General features: G+C 42.0%; 1 protein-coding gene across 4 annotated transcripts in view; it reads left to right on the forward strand.

Moving 5' to 3' along the window:
- The first annotated feature begins 10385 nt into the window (after positions 1 to 10385).
- LOC149440328 (EH domain-binding protein 1-like protein 1) overlaps positions 10386 to 18268 on the forward strand; it is a 207910-nt gene continuing 200027 nt past the window's right edge. For all 4 annotated transcript variants that reach the window (XM_089658776.1, XM_089658777.1, XM_089658780.1 and 1 more), the window contains exon 1: positions 10386 to 10962. In XM_089658776.1, coding sequence (XP_089514902.1) covers positions 10859 to 10962 — 104 coding nt within the window. In that variant the 5' untranslated portion in view covers positions 10386 to 10858. The remainder of the gene's footprint in view (positions 10963 to 18268) is intronic.

An 18268-nucleotide genomic window follows, 5' to 3' on the forward strand; every position in this document is an offset into this window, starting at 1 on the left:
GGCCACTCTGTGCAATAAGATTGAACAGAGCAGGTAGGTATAAACCTGTTTCTTATTTTTAAAAAAATGAGTTTGAGTTTACAGTCACTTTAAGTCATACATCAATAGGTGGCTAATTATCTTTGTACACTGCAGCTGTACAAAAGTTTTTGGCTAAACCACTGTTTTTGCAACTTAAAGCAGTATACAAAGAAATAACTATATTTTTCAAATGCCTTTGAAGCTGAATATATGGCATTTTACTAACTTGGACCAATTTAAATATATGTTGCATATCTGTGGGATTCATGTGAAAGCTACTCCAGTGATCTCCACTAGTTTCTGGTTCAAGTGCCAAGTGGCTGTTCTGCTGCATTGTGGACACAGGAGGTCGCCTGATCCTTTGACATGGGTGCCATTGAGAGAGCACCTTGCATTCTCTCAGTGAATGATCAACGTTTGATTGGATGAGGTGGAGAAGCAGGGCTGTGATGTCACAGTCTCCACCTTGTCCAAACAGAGAATGCTTTGCTTTTCACTGACAAAATGCAAGATGCTCTCTCAATGACTCCCACACCAAGTGATCAAGCAACCTCCTGTGTTCGCAATGCTGCAGGGCAGATGCTCAGCATGTGATCCAGAAACCAATGGCAAACTCTGTGTTAACAGGGCCTACTTCAATGATTTCCAGTTTCTGTTGGAATCCAGAGCTATGGCACACACATGCTTACATTAGTTCAAGCTAGACCAATATCAAAATTGCCATACCTAAACTTCAGCTTTAATGTGGCTATTGTATTTTGCCACTGGTACGATTCACGATAAGAACATTTAAATATACAGTATAACCACTTTTTCTTATTTATTTTTTTTATTTGCCCCCATTCATAGTTTGGTTGGTAAAGTGTGAAATGCTATGACTTACATATGTTGATTGGTTTCATATAGACCTGGTTTAATATTGATATTTGTATTGGTCATAGTGAGACGTACACTACATTTTTGTAGCAATGTTTTTTTTTATCTAATAGCGTTTTTTATATATATATATACACATATATAATACAGGCGAGCCTGTGCCTCTAAGCTGGAATGCAAGATTATGGGTTTGTTGTATGGGGTAATGAGGTTGAATGACAGTGACAGAATTAGTGTCACCTCTAGGAATATCTTGCAGCTGTCAGTATGTGTCATCCCTTCTTACATACACAATGACAGAGCAGACCCTGTGACAGCTGGGGAAAGACAGGGGTATGAGAGATGGAGGGGTGGTGTGGTGATTTAACCTCTTGTGTGCTAGAAGATTGTCCTGTAACAGCCCCACAATGTGTCAAGTTTTCTCCAATGCCACAATCACTTTTCCTATTGTAACTGTATTATTAAAGGCAGGAAAATATGAATGCACAATAATGATTTACTAATGTATTTTAACATAGTTTTGATGTTTATTTGTAGGTGTTTTTTTATTTTGTTGGGCATCTTTGAGCCATAGCCTTTGGAGCTGCAAGAATGACATGTAAGTCTACATATATATGAAATTGCAACGATAACTGGGCGATGCCGTCTATTGGTAATCTAACCAACACAGAAATAGTATTTCTAGCCAATAGTACACTAAATTGTAGGTCTCTTATGTAAAGATAATGAGTGTCTTGTAATAGCAGGAAATTCATTTATGATTCTTTGTGCCCTCTAGATATACATAGTTATATAGTCTGGTTGAAAAAAGTCCTTCTAGTTCATCCAATTAAAAAAAAAAAACAAATAGAAAACATCCAAACACACAATCCTATACTCACAGTTGATTCAGAGGAAGACAACAAAAAGCCAATAACACATGGTCCAATTTCCTCCAAAAGGGGAAAACATTCCTGATCCCCTGGAAGGTAGTTGGATATTCCCTGGATCAACAATCCCTGGTGTTATTACCTCTAAATGTTAATAGTTATATTTTGTGCGTTTAGGAATGCATTCAGTTCCTACTGAGCTGTAAAGCATGCCCCCTTGTCCTCTGTAATGACCTGCAAGTGAATAACTCTACACCAAGGTTACTATACTATGTAGACCACTCCATGTCTCTTAACAGTTTGGTTGTCCTTCTCTGCCCTTTCTCTAGTTCTCCAATATCCTTTTTGTGAACCTAGTGCTCAAAACTGAACTGCATATTCCAGATGAGAAACCCCAGCATTTTTCATGCATTTTCATGCATTTTTCATGCATGCAATGTCTTAGGTGCATCATACATATGTATATGTGCCTTGTGGGTGATTTCTACATACTACTTATTCTGTCCTGCCCCCATTCTGTTTCACATAGTCTATTGGTGACTTCATAGTTTTTCAGCTATAAAGATGTGTGTGTGGGGGGGGGGGGGGGGTGTACCTTCTCCCCAATCAGCTCTCAGAGCTCTCCTCACTGATGTAACTTCAGCTTCCCACCCCCTGCTTTTCAGAGCTGAGAGATCCTGTGCTTTGAATGGGTATAGGGGTATGACAGCTATAGATCAACAGGTACAACCTATGTAGGTGGACTTGTTTCATTTCTGTATATCACCTGAGGCTAGTCCCTTCACTGGTATATGTGAGGGTTTACAACCATTTTAAGACTAATGCAGAGCCTGTAGCCTTGCATTGGACATGAGGATGCTGAGAGACAATTCACTGCATTAGCGAAGGGGAGAGCCATTTGTTAGGGGATCAGAGGATCAGGTAAGTAGAAGTGCTTTTCACATCCTCTAGAATAATTGATCAGTTAAGCCATGCAGTGTGAGTGCAGCTCTGCTACAAGGGAGATATTGTTTTTCATTTTTTGGAGTTCAGCTTTAAAATTAGGTTGAGCCAAATGTACCTGGGTTCAGTTTGCAAGTGGTTTTTCCAACTGTACTGTAGTTCCTAAAGCATTAGTAGACCACACACACACAAAAAAAAAAATCTGGTTCCTGCATGTTAATGTCGTAATATGCTAGTATGCATCACCCTCTAATGGCACTCTGTCAGAGGATCCACGTCAATCATAATGGATAACACTTGCCAACCATCTACAGATTCCCAGTTGACAGATGAATGTAAAAATAAATGGAGCAGGGATGGTGCCTGATGTAATTTGACCATATATGGCATATTCTTATTGGATGAGGTGGAGAGCAGGGGCTGATGATGTCACAATCTCCTCCTTGTCCAATCAGAAAATGCCTTGTATGCACTGAAAAAATACAAGACATTCTCTGAATGGTGGAGATGCCAAGTGACTGACACCCTGAGTTCAGTATACAGATGACAAGTTGTCTGATCAACTCCAAGAAGAGACCAGTGCTGACGTTCTGTAGCAAGGATTACTGCAATGAATTTCTGCATCCCCAGGGGCCCCTCTGGATGTGAGATATGAAGTAAAATATGTACCCAAGCTGGACCAATGTATGTTTAAAGTCTAAGTTTAGATAACTTTTTTTTCTTTAATAAAAACACAAGACAGTGGAGACCACACATAACTGTAACTCCACAATACATTTGGACTTTACAGGTACAGCATTGGGCAAATCAGACTCAATATAAAATCATACATTTTTATTATTATCATCTTTAAAACAGTAATACCAAACCACAAAAAAACCCCATAAAAAGTAGTCATATATGAACACCATCCAAAATCAGGGCCACATTCCTGCCAAAACATATATATTCAATGCTTTAGAATGACTTTTGTGAAACAGTCTGACAGAGTCTCCTTCCAGTGTATTGTGTTGACGCGCTTCGAGGGCCAGGTGGTAAAAAGATGACATATTGCATATTAAAAAACTATAGATGTTACCATCAATTTTACATGCAACACATTCCATAAATTAACATAACAGACGGTATTTTTTTATAAATCAGCACAAGGGACAAGGCTTACATTTAATGTGAAGTGTCCTTTTTGCTGATGCTGTAGTCATAGTTGAAATCTGAAGTCCTTTCTACCCCCCATCCATACGGCACAGCAATAATCTTTTAGTTCTGGAGGGGTTAATATGAATGCTGGACCCTCCACAGGCATTCATTATTAGTGCTGACTATGTCTGCCCTTTCCTCCCCCTCCTCTATCCATAGAAGCTGTACTGTAGCTTCCATGAATGAAAAGTGATCTATGAATGGAGGAGTCAGAACTTTAATTAACCTGTCTGTCCTCTATTAATGCATTGCTTTTGGTTGGTAGTTTGAAAGGAAATTGTACAGTCAGATTGTTATATGTGAGGTCAGCTTTAAACAATTATCACCAAAAGTTCCTTCATTTTCATTTCCAGTGAAACCAGTCACTAGGCCATACAAAGAGGGCAAATCTCCCCACCAGGAGCAGAGACATCAATGTTTTTTGTACATTTTACCCACAGGCTAAAATCCAATAGTGATAAAACTGCATTTGTATATAGGAGCCTTATTATCTCACATGGAACACTAAAATACTATTGTTTCTTTAGCCTCTAGTTTTGCTGTAAACAAAAGCAGAGTCACATCTGTTTGGTTTGTCTATTTCCCAAACACAATAAATGTTTATTCTCCACTTTAACAACTGGAGAATGCAGACACAAAATAGATTTGTGGCTCCATTTGAATCTATGCAGATGTGCTTTTTGTGTGCTGGCAGCCCATAATCTTAATGGGCCACCATGCATACAAAAATATGAAAAATAAATCCCTGACCCTCTTTTTTAAATTGCACCATGCTGAATCGCCTGGTGCTGTGGTACTATGTGGTTTCCAACGTGTGGAGCTTCCATTGAGAATTGATGCCACCCCCATGCATCTGCTAAAGTGCAGCACATTTCTGTGTGAGTCCCCACCCTCAGGTGCATGCATCTAGCTTTATAGGAAAACTGTGTTATCTAGAAAGCATCATACTTGTTATCTAATACCTATTTAAAACATATCTGAACCAACAAAATGTAGTATATTTCAGTTTACCAGTCTATAGATGTGGTGGCTGCATTTGTTTTTATTTTTTCAAGTTTTTTTTCTTTTTATTCTCACCTGGTGATTTAACAGAATGGGTAGTCGGCTGAATTTCAGACAGAGAGTAACTGTAAGGGCTTTTCTCATACTTGTGGTGTCCTCTGGAGAATGATCCACATTTGGATTGCTTTGCAGAGGACATTTAACAGGCATTGAGGAGACATTATATCGCCTCCTTAACAACTGATTTAACCCTATAATGCCAATCAAGTAAACTGTGTGTGCTTGTGTCACTGCTTTATTGAACTCAATGGGAGAATTTGATGGGCAGTGTCACCTGTCAAACTCTGCAGCCTGCGTTAAACAGCTGGTGGCTTAACTAGAACCTTTAGGGCCCCAGTGCAAGAAACCATGAAGGGGCCCCTGACTCCCCTTTCCCTCTGAGCCCAGGGCCCTTCCCTCAGTAGCGGAACACCAGGGCACGTTCGCTAAAGTCACCTTTGCGACCCTGGTAGTTTCACCACTGGAGTTAGTAGTTTATTTTTATTAAATTTTTTTAACCATTTTCATTCTATTTATTTATTTATTTTTACAGTTTCTTAGGCACCCATTGGGGGGTTTTGGTGAAATATCAGTGGTCTAAACAAACCTCTGATGTTTCACATTTGAGACAGAGAAAGGAGATTGAGGACACATCCCTCAATCTCCTTATCTGCAGCCTCAGCAGCACAGAATGAATGGACAGGAATAGCTCTGTACAGAGCTTCCCGTTCATTTACATACTGAAGGATAATTAACTCAGTTCAGTGCAGATCATCACCTCTGTTCATTCACACAAAGAATGACATATCTACCTGCCCTTTCCTCTCTCTCCATCTTGACACATTGACACATCACCAGGGGGGAGGGGAGGGGGAAAGCCAGCAGTGCTGTGGGGGGAATCGGGAATGGGGGGGCAGGAGAGCACACAGGGGGGCAGGACCTGGATAGGACCTTGATAGGAGGGGTGGAGGGGGGTGGCATGTAGCTAAACCAATCCCCTTCATTTTCCTCCTGCAGCCACTGAATGCCAGTGGGAGGGTGAGGAGCCTGAAGGAGGGAATATATGCCACTTCTGCTGACCCTCTTATCCAGGTCAGGCTCTGGCCTGACTCAAAAGAAAAGGGTGATAAGTGACTTGTCATATACTGGTAGTAGCCATTGGTTGCTATTCAAACTGACTGGTGGATGCGTTTTACATGCTGATTGATTGTTTACACATGTGAGTCGTATTCTTCTTTTATTAAATAAACACACTTATGCATACTTCATGAGGTCAGTGTGCTCTGTGTTATAACATATGTTATCAGAGCACTCCAACCTTGCTGCCCGCATGCCAATTCTGACAGTAGAGGGCCTCTCACCTTGCTGCAGATCACTTGTCCAGCTGCCTTTGCCTCATAAGGTGGAGCCTATTTGAGTTACTGAGGGTATGTCCAGGAACCTGGGAAGTTTTGGGAAACATGGCGAATAATTGGACACTCTGCTACAGTGATCCGGCAAATAATGCACTTCCTGTTCATTAATGTCTACACTAATTTCGTAGTTGTAACTATAGAAGGACCATGCTTGTCACAAAGGAAGAACTTTAAATATGTCTGCCTTTGTTAATCTCCATTACATGGTGGATTGATGGGATTAGTATTTTATATCAGAAAGATAAGGATGTGCGTGCTTTCTATTCAGCTCACAAGAAATGACAAGGACAATGCATTTCTGATATGATCAACATAGTATGGCTGAAAAAAGACAAATGTCCATCTAGTTCAAAAAAAAACAAAAACGTTATAATCCTATACCCACAATTGATCCAGAGGAAGGCAAAAAAAAAACCAAGCAAACCATGATCCAATTTGCTCCTGCAGGGGAAAAATTCCTTCCTGATCCCCAGAAAGGCAATCGGATATTCCCTGGATCAACTGTACCTATAAATGTTAGTATTCAGTTATATTCTGTGTATCTAGAAAAGAATCCAGGCCTTTTTTAAAGCAATCCACTGAGCTGGCCAGAACCAAAAAACTTTTTTCTTGTACGTGGTAAAAATGGTTTTAGCCTGAAAAATGAAAGCAGCCACAAAATCTAGACTGGTAAGTTACAATTAATTACAATTTACATATTAAATTACTTAAAGAGACTCTGTTTTGTCCATTCAGGGAAAAGTGACAGAGCTTCCTGCTAGTCTACTTCTTGACCAATTTGTACTTTTGCAGCTACCCCCCTCTAATCCTTTCTCGTTGCAGCTGCTGCAAAATATCTTATTCTTCCAGGTATGTGACCTTCTCCCATGACGTAGTGTTTTGGCCTGGGCTGCCAAAAGAAAGGGCCAGACACTGTCACAAGATGGAGGTGGTGACAACATTAATTTGTGAAGGCTACAATGTAGGAAGGAGAGAGGTGGAGAGCACTGTGATGATTATAGGTGGATAAGAGGGATGGCCTGGAAAAAGACTGTCACTTTGTCTATTAATTGTGCATTCTGTGTACTTCAATGCACCCTTGTACCTATTAGATCTTCATGTCAGCTTCTGGTGACTCTGCTTCCTGAGATCCCATGATCATGAGGGACAGCATGAAGTTTACAGAGAATAGGACTGGGAATATATCTGGGGTGCCCAGCATCCTATAAAAACTATAAGCTACATGCGCTATCTATGTATGTAATGCTCACTATAGATATCCCCCAAGATATCTTCTCTTCTGTGATCCACGTTTGGATTGCTCTTCAGAGAGCATTTGACAGGGGGTGAGGAGGTGATGTATTGCCTCCTCACTGTCTGCCTTAACCCCTTGATCACAGCACCAAAACGCTGCAATCGTGTGCATTGCTTGTAATTGCAGGGTGCTTGCAGAGTGGCCCCATTTACTGAGAGTGAGGGAGGAATAATTCTTGCTGCTGTGATACCCCCAGCTGCTGCCTCTGCAGCTGCATTTTTACCACCCTCCTGAACCTGGGCATGTAGCTGCTCAGTTCTGTACACATGCCACAGCAACAATTAAACAGCATGCTGCATTTGGAGGTTATTACTGCTACTGAATGCGAATAATGTAGGTCATTGGGGCAGCAGCCGCCCCACAACCTCATGCAATCCACACTATTGCAGTGGTATTGCAGCATTTACATACTTAAATCAGGTGGTTGGGAAGTGACCTAACGCCACCTCACTGCCTGTCAAATGCCCACTGAAGAGGGACTCAACACAAGTCGCTCTTCAGAGGGCAGTGTATGAGTGAACAAGTCCTTACTGAAACTTTTGCTGAACAGCTTGGTCTTTTAAAGGAAGCTAAAAAATAGCAGACTTAATGGCATGATTGACATGTAAAAATAAAAACAAAGAAAATAATGCACCCGCCACATAATGGTTACCATACAGATGACAAACTGACTATACAATCGTTGTACAATACATTTTAGATGTACAAAGCTATGTTATATGAGGATGTATGCTGGCTGTTGCACTACATAGTTGTTGACAGCTCTAAAGGAGATTGTACAATCAGATTGTAATCTGGCCGTACATGTCGCCATTTTTTTTTTTCGACCTGCCAATGGGCTGATCAAAAAAAAGAAAACCCAAGAAAGGTGGATGAAGGAATCCTCCCCACTGTGTTATTCTGACAGCAGGACTCTGCCGTTGTCAGAAAACACTGCAGCTGATTGGCTGAAGCACCGACTGAACAAAGATTTTCCAACAAGTTTGTTTGTGAGAAGTCTATCATTAGATTGACTCCTCACAAACAAGAATGGATGGATCAAGATTTGCCTGGTTTCTGCTAAAGCGGACGAATTTTGATCCGTCTATGGCCAACTTAAAATGGTACTAAGCCCAGGACCCTACGTTCACTATATCTGGTCTCCCACAGTACACAGAACATGGAAATGCAATTGTTTTAAAAAATATAAACTGCTAAATATCTTTTCTCATCAACAATGTATAGCAGTCTTGTGACTTCTATTAGTATCCGGCCGAATAAAATGTGCATTTATTATTTTTTTTCCTAAGAAGCCTGCAGAGCACTGCACCCGGGATCAGAAGATCGCAGGTGCAATCTCAGGCTCCTGCAGACTCTCAGGATAACTGTGTGCCCGTACCTCAAACAGGCAGGCAGTTACCCAGAGCAGGAAGACCAATGGACTACGAGACCAATCACCAGTGCCCTCATAGTTCATTCAACTACAAGCCATGAGCAAAAACTGTGAATTGGATGAGGCAGCCTTGTGAGTGGAGCACTGCATGACTGTACCCATGACTGTACCCTTTTCAAATTGTGACTGCTGGTGCATGGAGATGATCTCCAGCCTGCTGTCACAGGGAGGGAGGATTGGTGGTGTGTGTGTATGTGTGTGTGTGTGGGGGGGGGGGGGTTCTTGTGTCTGTAGATGCTGGAACATGTTATATTTTCCACTCTAAAATCAAGAGGAAAATGTAACATGTTCTGAAGATGAACATGCCATTAGCGGCCATTAGGGCCTCACACCACTGAATTGTTTTTTCTTTCTTTCTTTCTGCATCAAAAACACATGGATAGTAGGTTATATAGTTTCCAAAGGCATCGTTCACACCTGTGCAATCAGTTCCAGTGCATTCCAGTTCCAGAAAAAAGTAGAACATTCTGCATTTTTTCTACAGTGAACTGTACTGGAATGTGGTAAAATCCACCTAAACACATCAAAAATGCACATGTCCTTATTTAAAGTGAAGAACATAGAGGGGAAATGCACCAGAACTCATTGGAACACATCAAAAAGTGCATCAAAAATGCGCGTACAGAAACGCATCTGGACTGTTTCCAGTGTGTAGCAGCCCTTAAGTGCTTACGAGCATTTTAGAAGTATATTACAAGCATTTTACATGTGTATTCAAGTTCCTGGCATTTTAGTTTTCCCCAATATGGAGCAAGATTAGGAGTATGGAGATCTGCTGTTTGTCCAGAAAATGCATGACAAAAACGTGCACATGCGTGTCACGCATTTTGTCTCATTTCCATTGAAGGCCATGGGGTCAAAACTGCTGAAAGCCACCTGAAAAAGTAGCTAATGTGCTTTTGGAGTGACAGGCGTTTTGCTACAGGTGACAAAAATGTGAACAGGGGACATTTAAAAAAAACAAGGGATTTGGCTTGTTAAGCGTTTTGCAGTGCTTAAAACTGCTTTCAGTATTCGGGAAGAAGACTAAGTAGAAATATATTCATAGTGTGAAAAAAAAAGGTCATGTGCTTCCTGCATGATGGTGTTGGGAAAGGCAAATATTTATTTGTAAACTTCAGGAAAATGTTTTGTATTATACAGAAGGAATGTAAGCTGCAGAGGTATGGCAGAAGCCGTGCAATGTCCATCCAGCCACAGACACACACAGACCTTGTATATATAGATATAGTATACACAGACACTCCCTCTCCCCTCCTCCTCCTCCTTAGAAGAAGTTTTACTTCTGCTTAGCTGAGGGGACAGGCTGTCTCTACTGAGGGGAAAGAGACGACAGACAGACAAGATATAGAAAGGAGCAGAGACTGTCACAGAGACGTGCTCATTAGGACTGGAGAGTGCTGAGGAGACAGACAGGGTGTGAGGGTTGCATACAGCACGCAGACTGAGAAACTTCTCATTATTGAGCTGAAACGAAAGAAACTGTCAGTGACATCCCACAATATTTCCTGTGGGGACTCCAGGACTGAGGAAGGACTCAGAAAAGTCCTATAGAATCCTCAAAGTAAGAGTGTGAGAGAAGAAGGAGCCAACGAATGACTTGAAAACAAATGCAGTCTATGGCATAGACATGAACAGCCTCTGAGAAGTCATACAGGAAGGGAGAGGCAAGAAGAGAGAACTCGCCTGAGTCATCATCCAGGAGACCGTCTGACTTCACATATCACCATGCCAAACTGTCACTGAGAGAGACAGAGAGAGAGAGACCACCATGACTTCAGTGTGGAAGAGACTGCAGCGCACCGGGAAGAGGGCGTCCCGCTTCCAGTTTGTGGCCTCTTACCAAGAACTCATATTAGAGTGCACCCAGAAATGGTGAGGAGACGTATCTGTGTGAGAGGTGTATGTGGTGCTGGGCACCAACTGTGTGTGGTCAGCCTTTCTCAACCTTTACAACACGAACAAATCCTTGAAGTAACTTTACGGGCTCAGGGAACCCCTGATAATAATGATTATACCTACAGCTCACTGTACCTTGGTGTGGTGGTCACTGGGAGTAACGTTCCTTACATTTGTGGTCATTGAGAGGTGCCCCCCCCCCCTTCTTTAAAGTGGATCTTCACTTAAAAGTGAAGATTCCGCTCCTCATCCTCCTACCCCTCTACAATACAGCATTTGTTTCTGGGAACGGGTACCTTCTTCTGACAGGTACTCCCTTCCAATTCTGCAATTCTTGCACAGGCAAAATTTATGTAGGCTTAGCATGCCCCCTGCCCGCCTTCAATTTGCTGAGACACGTCACAGTGCCAGAAGACTCTGGAGCAGTCCAAAAACACCAGGCAATATCACGTATGTGCAACGGAGGCCGGCTGTGAGATGACACATCCAAGATGGCCGCACTGGGGACCTGAAGCCTGGCTAGGTAAAGGATCGGTTTCACTGAAAACATTGCTGGATCCCTAGGCTGGTAAGTGTCTGTTTGTTAAAAGTCAGCAGTTACATTATTTGTAGCTGCTGATTTTTAATTTTTTACAACAGAACCGAAGTTCCTCTTTAACCCCTTTCTGCCAGCGCCTTCTGGCCCTTTAAGAGATTTCAGACGCTGGGAAGTGGTGGCAGGCATTTTAGTCATGTGACCGCCGTGATTGGCTGCCACAGCAGTCATATGATCATAAAGCTCCCAATCACAAGTAGAGATCGGGAACTTTTTGTTATTCGCTGGTAAGTGTGCAGGGAGTGCGCAGGAAGAGGTTAGGGTCATACAATATGCAATCTGATTGTATGATCAGACTTGTGCTCCCCACTCACCTTACAATCTGACTGTACATTCTCTGTACAACAACTGTAGGCCTACCAAAACTATGTAATGTGGGGACCTACCTAATCTATTCAATCAATCTGTACCCAACCAAGGACACCATTGCACAACATATTTGTTGGTAGATCTAAAGGAAATTGTACAGTCAGATTTTAGTGCGTATTGCGAGTCAAATGATGGTCATACACTAAACAATCTACTCGTGCAATCTCATTTAGATTTGCCAAAACTGTGTAATATGAGGTCATACCTGGAAAAAAATAAACAAAACAATTCGTATACAATCAGGTAGGACTTTGCACTACATAGTTCAGGGTAGATCTAAAGGAGATTGTACAATAAGATTGTATAGTGTATGGTGAACTTAAAGTGAAAGTAAACCTAACTTTTCAAAAACTGTGAGCAGGCAGATTTGTATTGCAGAAGAGACATGTATCTTTTCTGCAATATATCAGCTTAGCTGCCTGCTTGCAACCTTCTACCATATGTACACTGGTACACTGCTCACCGTACATGCTCAACACACTTTGGCTGTGCCAGAATAACTGACTCTGGTGCATGTGTGCAGGATGATCCCCCACTGGCCAATCAAGAGGCTGAAAACCTGAATAGATGATGACACCGGCCCAATGACGGATGTAACCGCTGCATCGCTGGAAGGTGGAAGTGAGTGTCTTTGGGGGTTCACTTCTGCTTTAAAACTCACACATTACAGTCTGACTGTACAGTCAAATTTCAATCTCCCAAAACTATGTAATATGAGGATCTACCTAAACTTTCCAAACAGTCTCTATACAGGGAGCAGGCCCTTTCACTATGTACTTGGTGGACTGAATGGAGATTGTACAATCAGATTGTAATGTATGTGGAGAGCATTCCAGACAGCTAAAAAAAAATCATTGTTTACACCGCTTACTCATCTGAGAGGCACAAGTTACTCAAGGTACCCTTATAAACCTCTGGAAGAACCATAGGTTCCAACAGAACCTTGGTTGAGAAAGGCTGATAGCCTATATTCACTATCATTATAAAGTGCTATGTGATGAATGCTTTCTTTCTTTAGTAACACTTTAGGGGAGATTTACTAAAACTGAAGTGTGCCAAGCAGGGGCGGACTGACAACTCATGGGGCCCCCGGGCAATAGGGGATCATGGGGCCTCTGTGTCCTTGTCCAAACTCAAAAAAGCCTATGAAAAAGGTACCAGGGGCATCTCATGGGGACCCCTACTGACCCCGGGCCCTCGGGCAGTGCCTGAGTTTCCAAATGGTCAGTCTGCCCCTGGTGCCAAGTCTGCTGCAGTTGTGCATAGAAACCAATCAGCTTCCAAGCGTTATTGTCAAAGTTTAATTGAACAAGCTGAAGTTAGAAGCTGATTGGCTACCATGCACATCTGCACCAGATTCTGTGTGCACCAGTTTTGGTAAATCTCCCCTATGAAGTGCATGTTCTGCAAAGGTGTCTGCTTTATGTCCCGCACTCAGGATCTTTTTTGTTATGTGGCTATTTTTCACATTTCTCTGTGCCACATACTATAAGATGAATTGCAACAGTGACATGGGATATAGAAGCCCACAGATTTCATTGAATAAAGTTTTGCTGTAGCTGTGGGGTCCCTGAAAAAGGCCTGAGCTGTGACAGTCCTCCATGTGGAAGAAATTTCACATGGATGACGTCTTTTATAATTGTACAGAGTGTCCATATGATTTTGTTCTGTGTTGTTGTTTAACATTGAACTATATTGTCCCTTTTTAATAAGTGACACTATAGGAGTGACCCATGCAGGCCTGAGGTCACAAGCATGTCATGGTGTGCTTCTTCTTTGTGACATTTGGACATTCTGGAAGTTTCTTTTTTTCTTCTAGCTTTTTTTGGTGTATTAACACAAAGAAGATTTGTAGAAAAGTGTTTCTGAAGGAGTTTAGCGGCTCCGGATCTTAAAGCCAGCCTTTGCCTGTGCATTGATCACAAACTGTTCAGATAAGGTCTGCTTCATCTGCCCAGGGCAGTGCAGTTACTGTGACCTGTTCCAAGCATGTGTGACTTTATTTAGAATGTCCATCAATCAGCCACCCATTTATGAGCTCAAAGGCCCGTCTGCTTTAGAACACATTTTTTAAAGATTTTGCATGGTGACTTGCTTACCGAGTGTGACTACATTAGATGCTATTCTATTCTGGCAGAAATATGACCACGGTCTCATTTTTCCTATGCCTAAATGGCATAACGTCCTATTGATGCAGTTTGCATCCCTAAAACCTGATCAGAATTTAGGTAGTCTGTAAGAATTTAGGCAGTGTATGTTACATTTACTGTGTGCCTTATATTTTATGGATTGTGTTAAGGCTGAACTCCAGGAATTCAGTTACTTGGTAAAATGTGCAGGCATACTAAGAGTTAAGTCCACGAGGAGGCATGCACCTTGTTGGACTTACCTCTTTTACTTACATCTGACAGTTTTATGGAGCTCTGGGAGGATAGCTATCTCGACCCTGGACCTTCTGGTCTCAGCTCCTTCAGCTCAAGAGTCACATGCAGCTGCTGTGCCTGCTCCTACCCTCCTCCTGCCCAGTCATAGAGCGCTTTGTATTATGGGAACTCATTCACAAAATACAAAGGTGTCTGTGAATGGGCAGCAGAGGGGAGGGACAGGCACAGCAGCTGTGTGGGAAAACATAGCATCTCTCCTTTCAGAGCCTCTGAGTGTAGTGATAGCTATCATCTGAGAGCTTCATAAAGCTGTCAGATGTAAATAATAGAGATAAATCCAAGCGGTGGTATCCACCTCCTTGGACCTAATGCATAATATGCCAGCACATGTTAAAAAGTGGATGAATTCCTGGAGTTAAGCTTAAAGCGGAACTAAACTCTCCCATCCTTTACAGCCAAGGAAGTTGCCATCTTGGCCTCTGATTGATCTGCAACTGCCATGGTTTCTACACATGTGATCAGTTTTGACACCAGCTATTTGATGGCTTGACAGTTGGACTGTGACAACTGTGCCAGTTATCATTCACCACATGCCTTGAATGTGACTGCTTTGGTAAACAGTTCCTGTACAGTTTAGTTCCTCTTTAAAGTTGGACTCCAGAAAAACAGCAAAAATACAAATATGGGAGCAGGTTTGCCTGCCAAAGGATTTGTATTTCTGTCCATCCAGACTTGAGAGTTACACTGCTTTGCCAACCAGTAGAGCCCTGTCTGAGAGGGCCGGAGACCTGATCTTCTTTGCTGCAATTTCACATTCACTTACAGGTATCCTCCCTGCCCTCACCCAGTAATTGGACAATAAAAGTGAGAAGGCAACCCACTGCTCATCTCCTTTTTACTCTACCCCTTCTGGCAGCATGATACTTGCACTGCAGCACACCTGATTACCTCCATGTGCTGTTTCTCCCTCCGCCAGTTTGAGCTCTGCTGTACAGGGAATGTAGAGGGCTGGCATTAGGTAAAATTCCAGTACTTACACTGCTAGCATTTAGAAAAGTACATTTAAAGCTGAACTCCAGGCACAAAAATTTTAATTTAAATATATTCCTCAAAAGCCACAAATGATGTGAATCCACTTTGTGTGTACCAAATGCCTTTACAAACCCAGCTATTGCCCTGTAAAGGTTGTGACATTGTGACTGTGCTCTACAGCGCAGAGAGCAAAACTGTGGGAAGGGCCCAGCAGGCCCAACCAATACAGGTTGCCTACAGAAAACAACAGGAGGGGCAGAGATGAGACCAGTCACCCTGCACAAAGAGAGAACAGCAGCGACCAGTCTTTATAACAGGAAGTTCCTGCACAGAAGCAAAGTTCACTCTGGATTACTGCACAGACCTGGAAGAAATACACAAAGCACACAAAGATTTAAGTAAGAATACACATGGCTCTTGTATTTAGACCATATTTACTGACCCTGGAAACTTTCATAATACAAGGCTGCAGTAATGTGTGGATTAAAGAGTTCCTCTTTAAATGCTGCATACTTCCCAACTTCCGCAAAGAGAAAAGAGACTCATCAGACAGATCGACCTGCTATACGTATAGCAGGTCAATCTGTTCAGACATGGATCCTACCTTCACATACTGGAAATACTTCACTCGACAGATCAGCAAGACAGAATTTTACTGTACAAACCCTGAAAAAGTCTCTTGTGTGAACATAGCTGTAAACCATGGCCCTGTACGGTGCTCGCTTGAAGAGAACATAAGTGTAGTACTTTGGTTATATTCCCTGACACCATTTTACTACAACACAGGAAATGTGATTGTAAAGGAAAACATGTTTTCATCAATATTCACCAACCTGCCACATGATTTCCTCTCCCTTAGTGCCTTCTTATCATGTGCAGTGCAAGTAAATGTGACAGCTCAGAGAACACACTTACCCGCCCTGTTCTCTAGTTACTCTGCAGTATCATAATAATAGACCACAATGTATTGAAGAGTACCTTTTATAGTTCGAAGTGGCATGTATGTACTTTAAGTAGACCTCAGTGGGTAGAAAGCTTGGGGGTGGGTTGAACAGTAGACAGGCAGGACAGATCTGCTAAATTATTTATACTGTACAGGTGCAGAGAAAAAAGGATTTGGTTTGTAACAATGTCTATACTTGTAAAAAAAAGTGTGAAACTGAAAACTAATTCTATTTACTAATGTGTTTCATGCAAACCAGGCTTCTGTTATGCCAGCTACAACCCATGATTACTAGTCTTAAACATGTTAAACTGAATAGCAAAAGTTTATTAGTTTATATAGGCAGTCACAGGTACTAGTAGTAGTAACTCTATCAGGGGAGGACTGGGAACTTTAGGCCTCGGAGGTAAACACAACCAAATGGCACTTTCATGGTAGCGATCGTTTCTGTGCTACAGTTCTGCAGGGATTGGTGGGCATGGTGGAAGGTGGGTGTTGTTTTAAAGAACATGGCTTAATGTAATGCACCTTTACACATACAGTATATATGCTAGAATTCAGAAATAAAAGAAGAACTCAGGAATATAAATGTTTATTTAAAGGAGAAGTAGAGCCAAAGCTCTACTTCTCTTGTGGGTACTCATCGTTCTGCACTCCTGTGACCCATATTCAGACGACAGCGGGCTAAAGTCAACCTCCCAGCTGATCTCACTCAGCCAGTTCAGGCTCTGGAGAGATCCCAACTTTAATGTCAGGATCCATCCAGATACCTGGCCTTGCACCTAGCTCAGCCCCTCAGTGAGCCGCTGGGAGCCTGAGCCAGCTGCACCAACCCCCTCCACAGTCCAATGCTTCAGTGAGAGCTGGAGGGGCAGAGCAGAGAGCCAAAGATTGACAGAAATGACTCTCTGCTCACTGAAGACTGAGAACTGAGAGATCAGTAGTCTAGGATCACTCCGTTCTCGGTCTAGAGGCGGTGGGGACAGATGCATCCACCTAGGTGAGTATGATTTGTTTCATTTAAATCCCATACTTCTCTTTTAAAATCTGCTATGTAACAAACGGTTAAATCTGTAATTAACTCAACTCTTTAACTTTGTCCTAAATTAAAGCTTATAATAAGTCTTATCTGTAGGGACCTTCAAAACCATCTAAAGCTGTAGCATTTAGTAGACTGAGATATCGGCTCCGGCCGATGACATTTTGTACATGCTCAGTACACTATGCATTCACTGCAGACTGCCTGTATCATGATTGCAGAGGGTGCCATGCTGTGATGGTGACTCCCAGAAAGGAGTGACATCATCCTGGCCTGGCTGTTCAAGCGGCTGGAGAGCATGATCCGAAAGGAAGCCCGGGCAAAGATGGATGTGCCAGGAATGGTGAGAGCTGGCCTCCAACCCAGTCCTCCCCTGACATGTATATATTTGGCCTGTTTTGCTATCAGTTGACATCACTCAATAGTAAATACTGCTTTGTGAGAAGCAAAATTATTATTATAAAATCTGTTGAAACAATAAGCGTGGTGTAAAGCCCCATACACACAATAAGAATATCGGGTGAATGATTGTCCAATTTTGTTTTTGCATGTCTCATACTGAAAGTGAAGAGTTTCTATTACAAAAATTGTTGTACGACAGAATAAAAATTAGAAAGTGATGTATTGTATTTGTATTGTATTTTTGGACGAAAACTGTACTGATTGAAAGCTGTACAGATTAAACAAAAACTTTCCGTGCTTTTCCCTTCCAATAATTTCGGATGAAAGCTGTGTACTAACAATCAGATTATCGTACAATCGCTTTGAAAGCGGTATTTTTCGTCTGGTTTTCTGATCACGTGTACTAGCCTTTAAATTAGAAGAAAACTTTATTACCAATCTAGTCTAAAAGTAACAATGTTAGCTGTTGACTTGAAGGAACACAAGTAGTGAGTGACCTTTGCCTATCCAACTGAAGC

Source organism: Staurois parvus, unplaced genomic scaffold, assembly GCF_062004578.1.
Source record: "Staurois parvus isolate SC_StPar_1 unplaced genomic scaffold, SC_StPar_1.0 ptg001091l, whole genome shotgun sequence".
NCBI classification, from domain to species: domain Eukaryota; kingdom Metazoa; phylum Chordata; class Amphibia; order Anura; family Ranidae; genus Staurois; species Staurois parvus.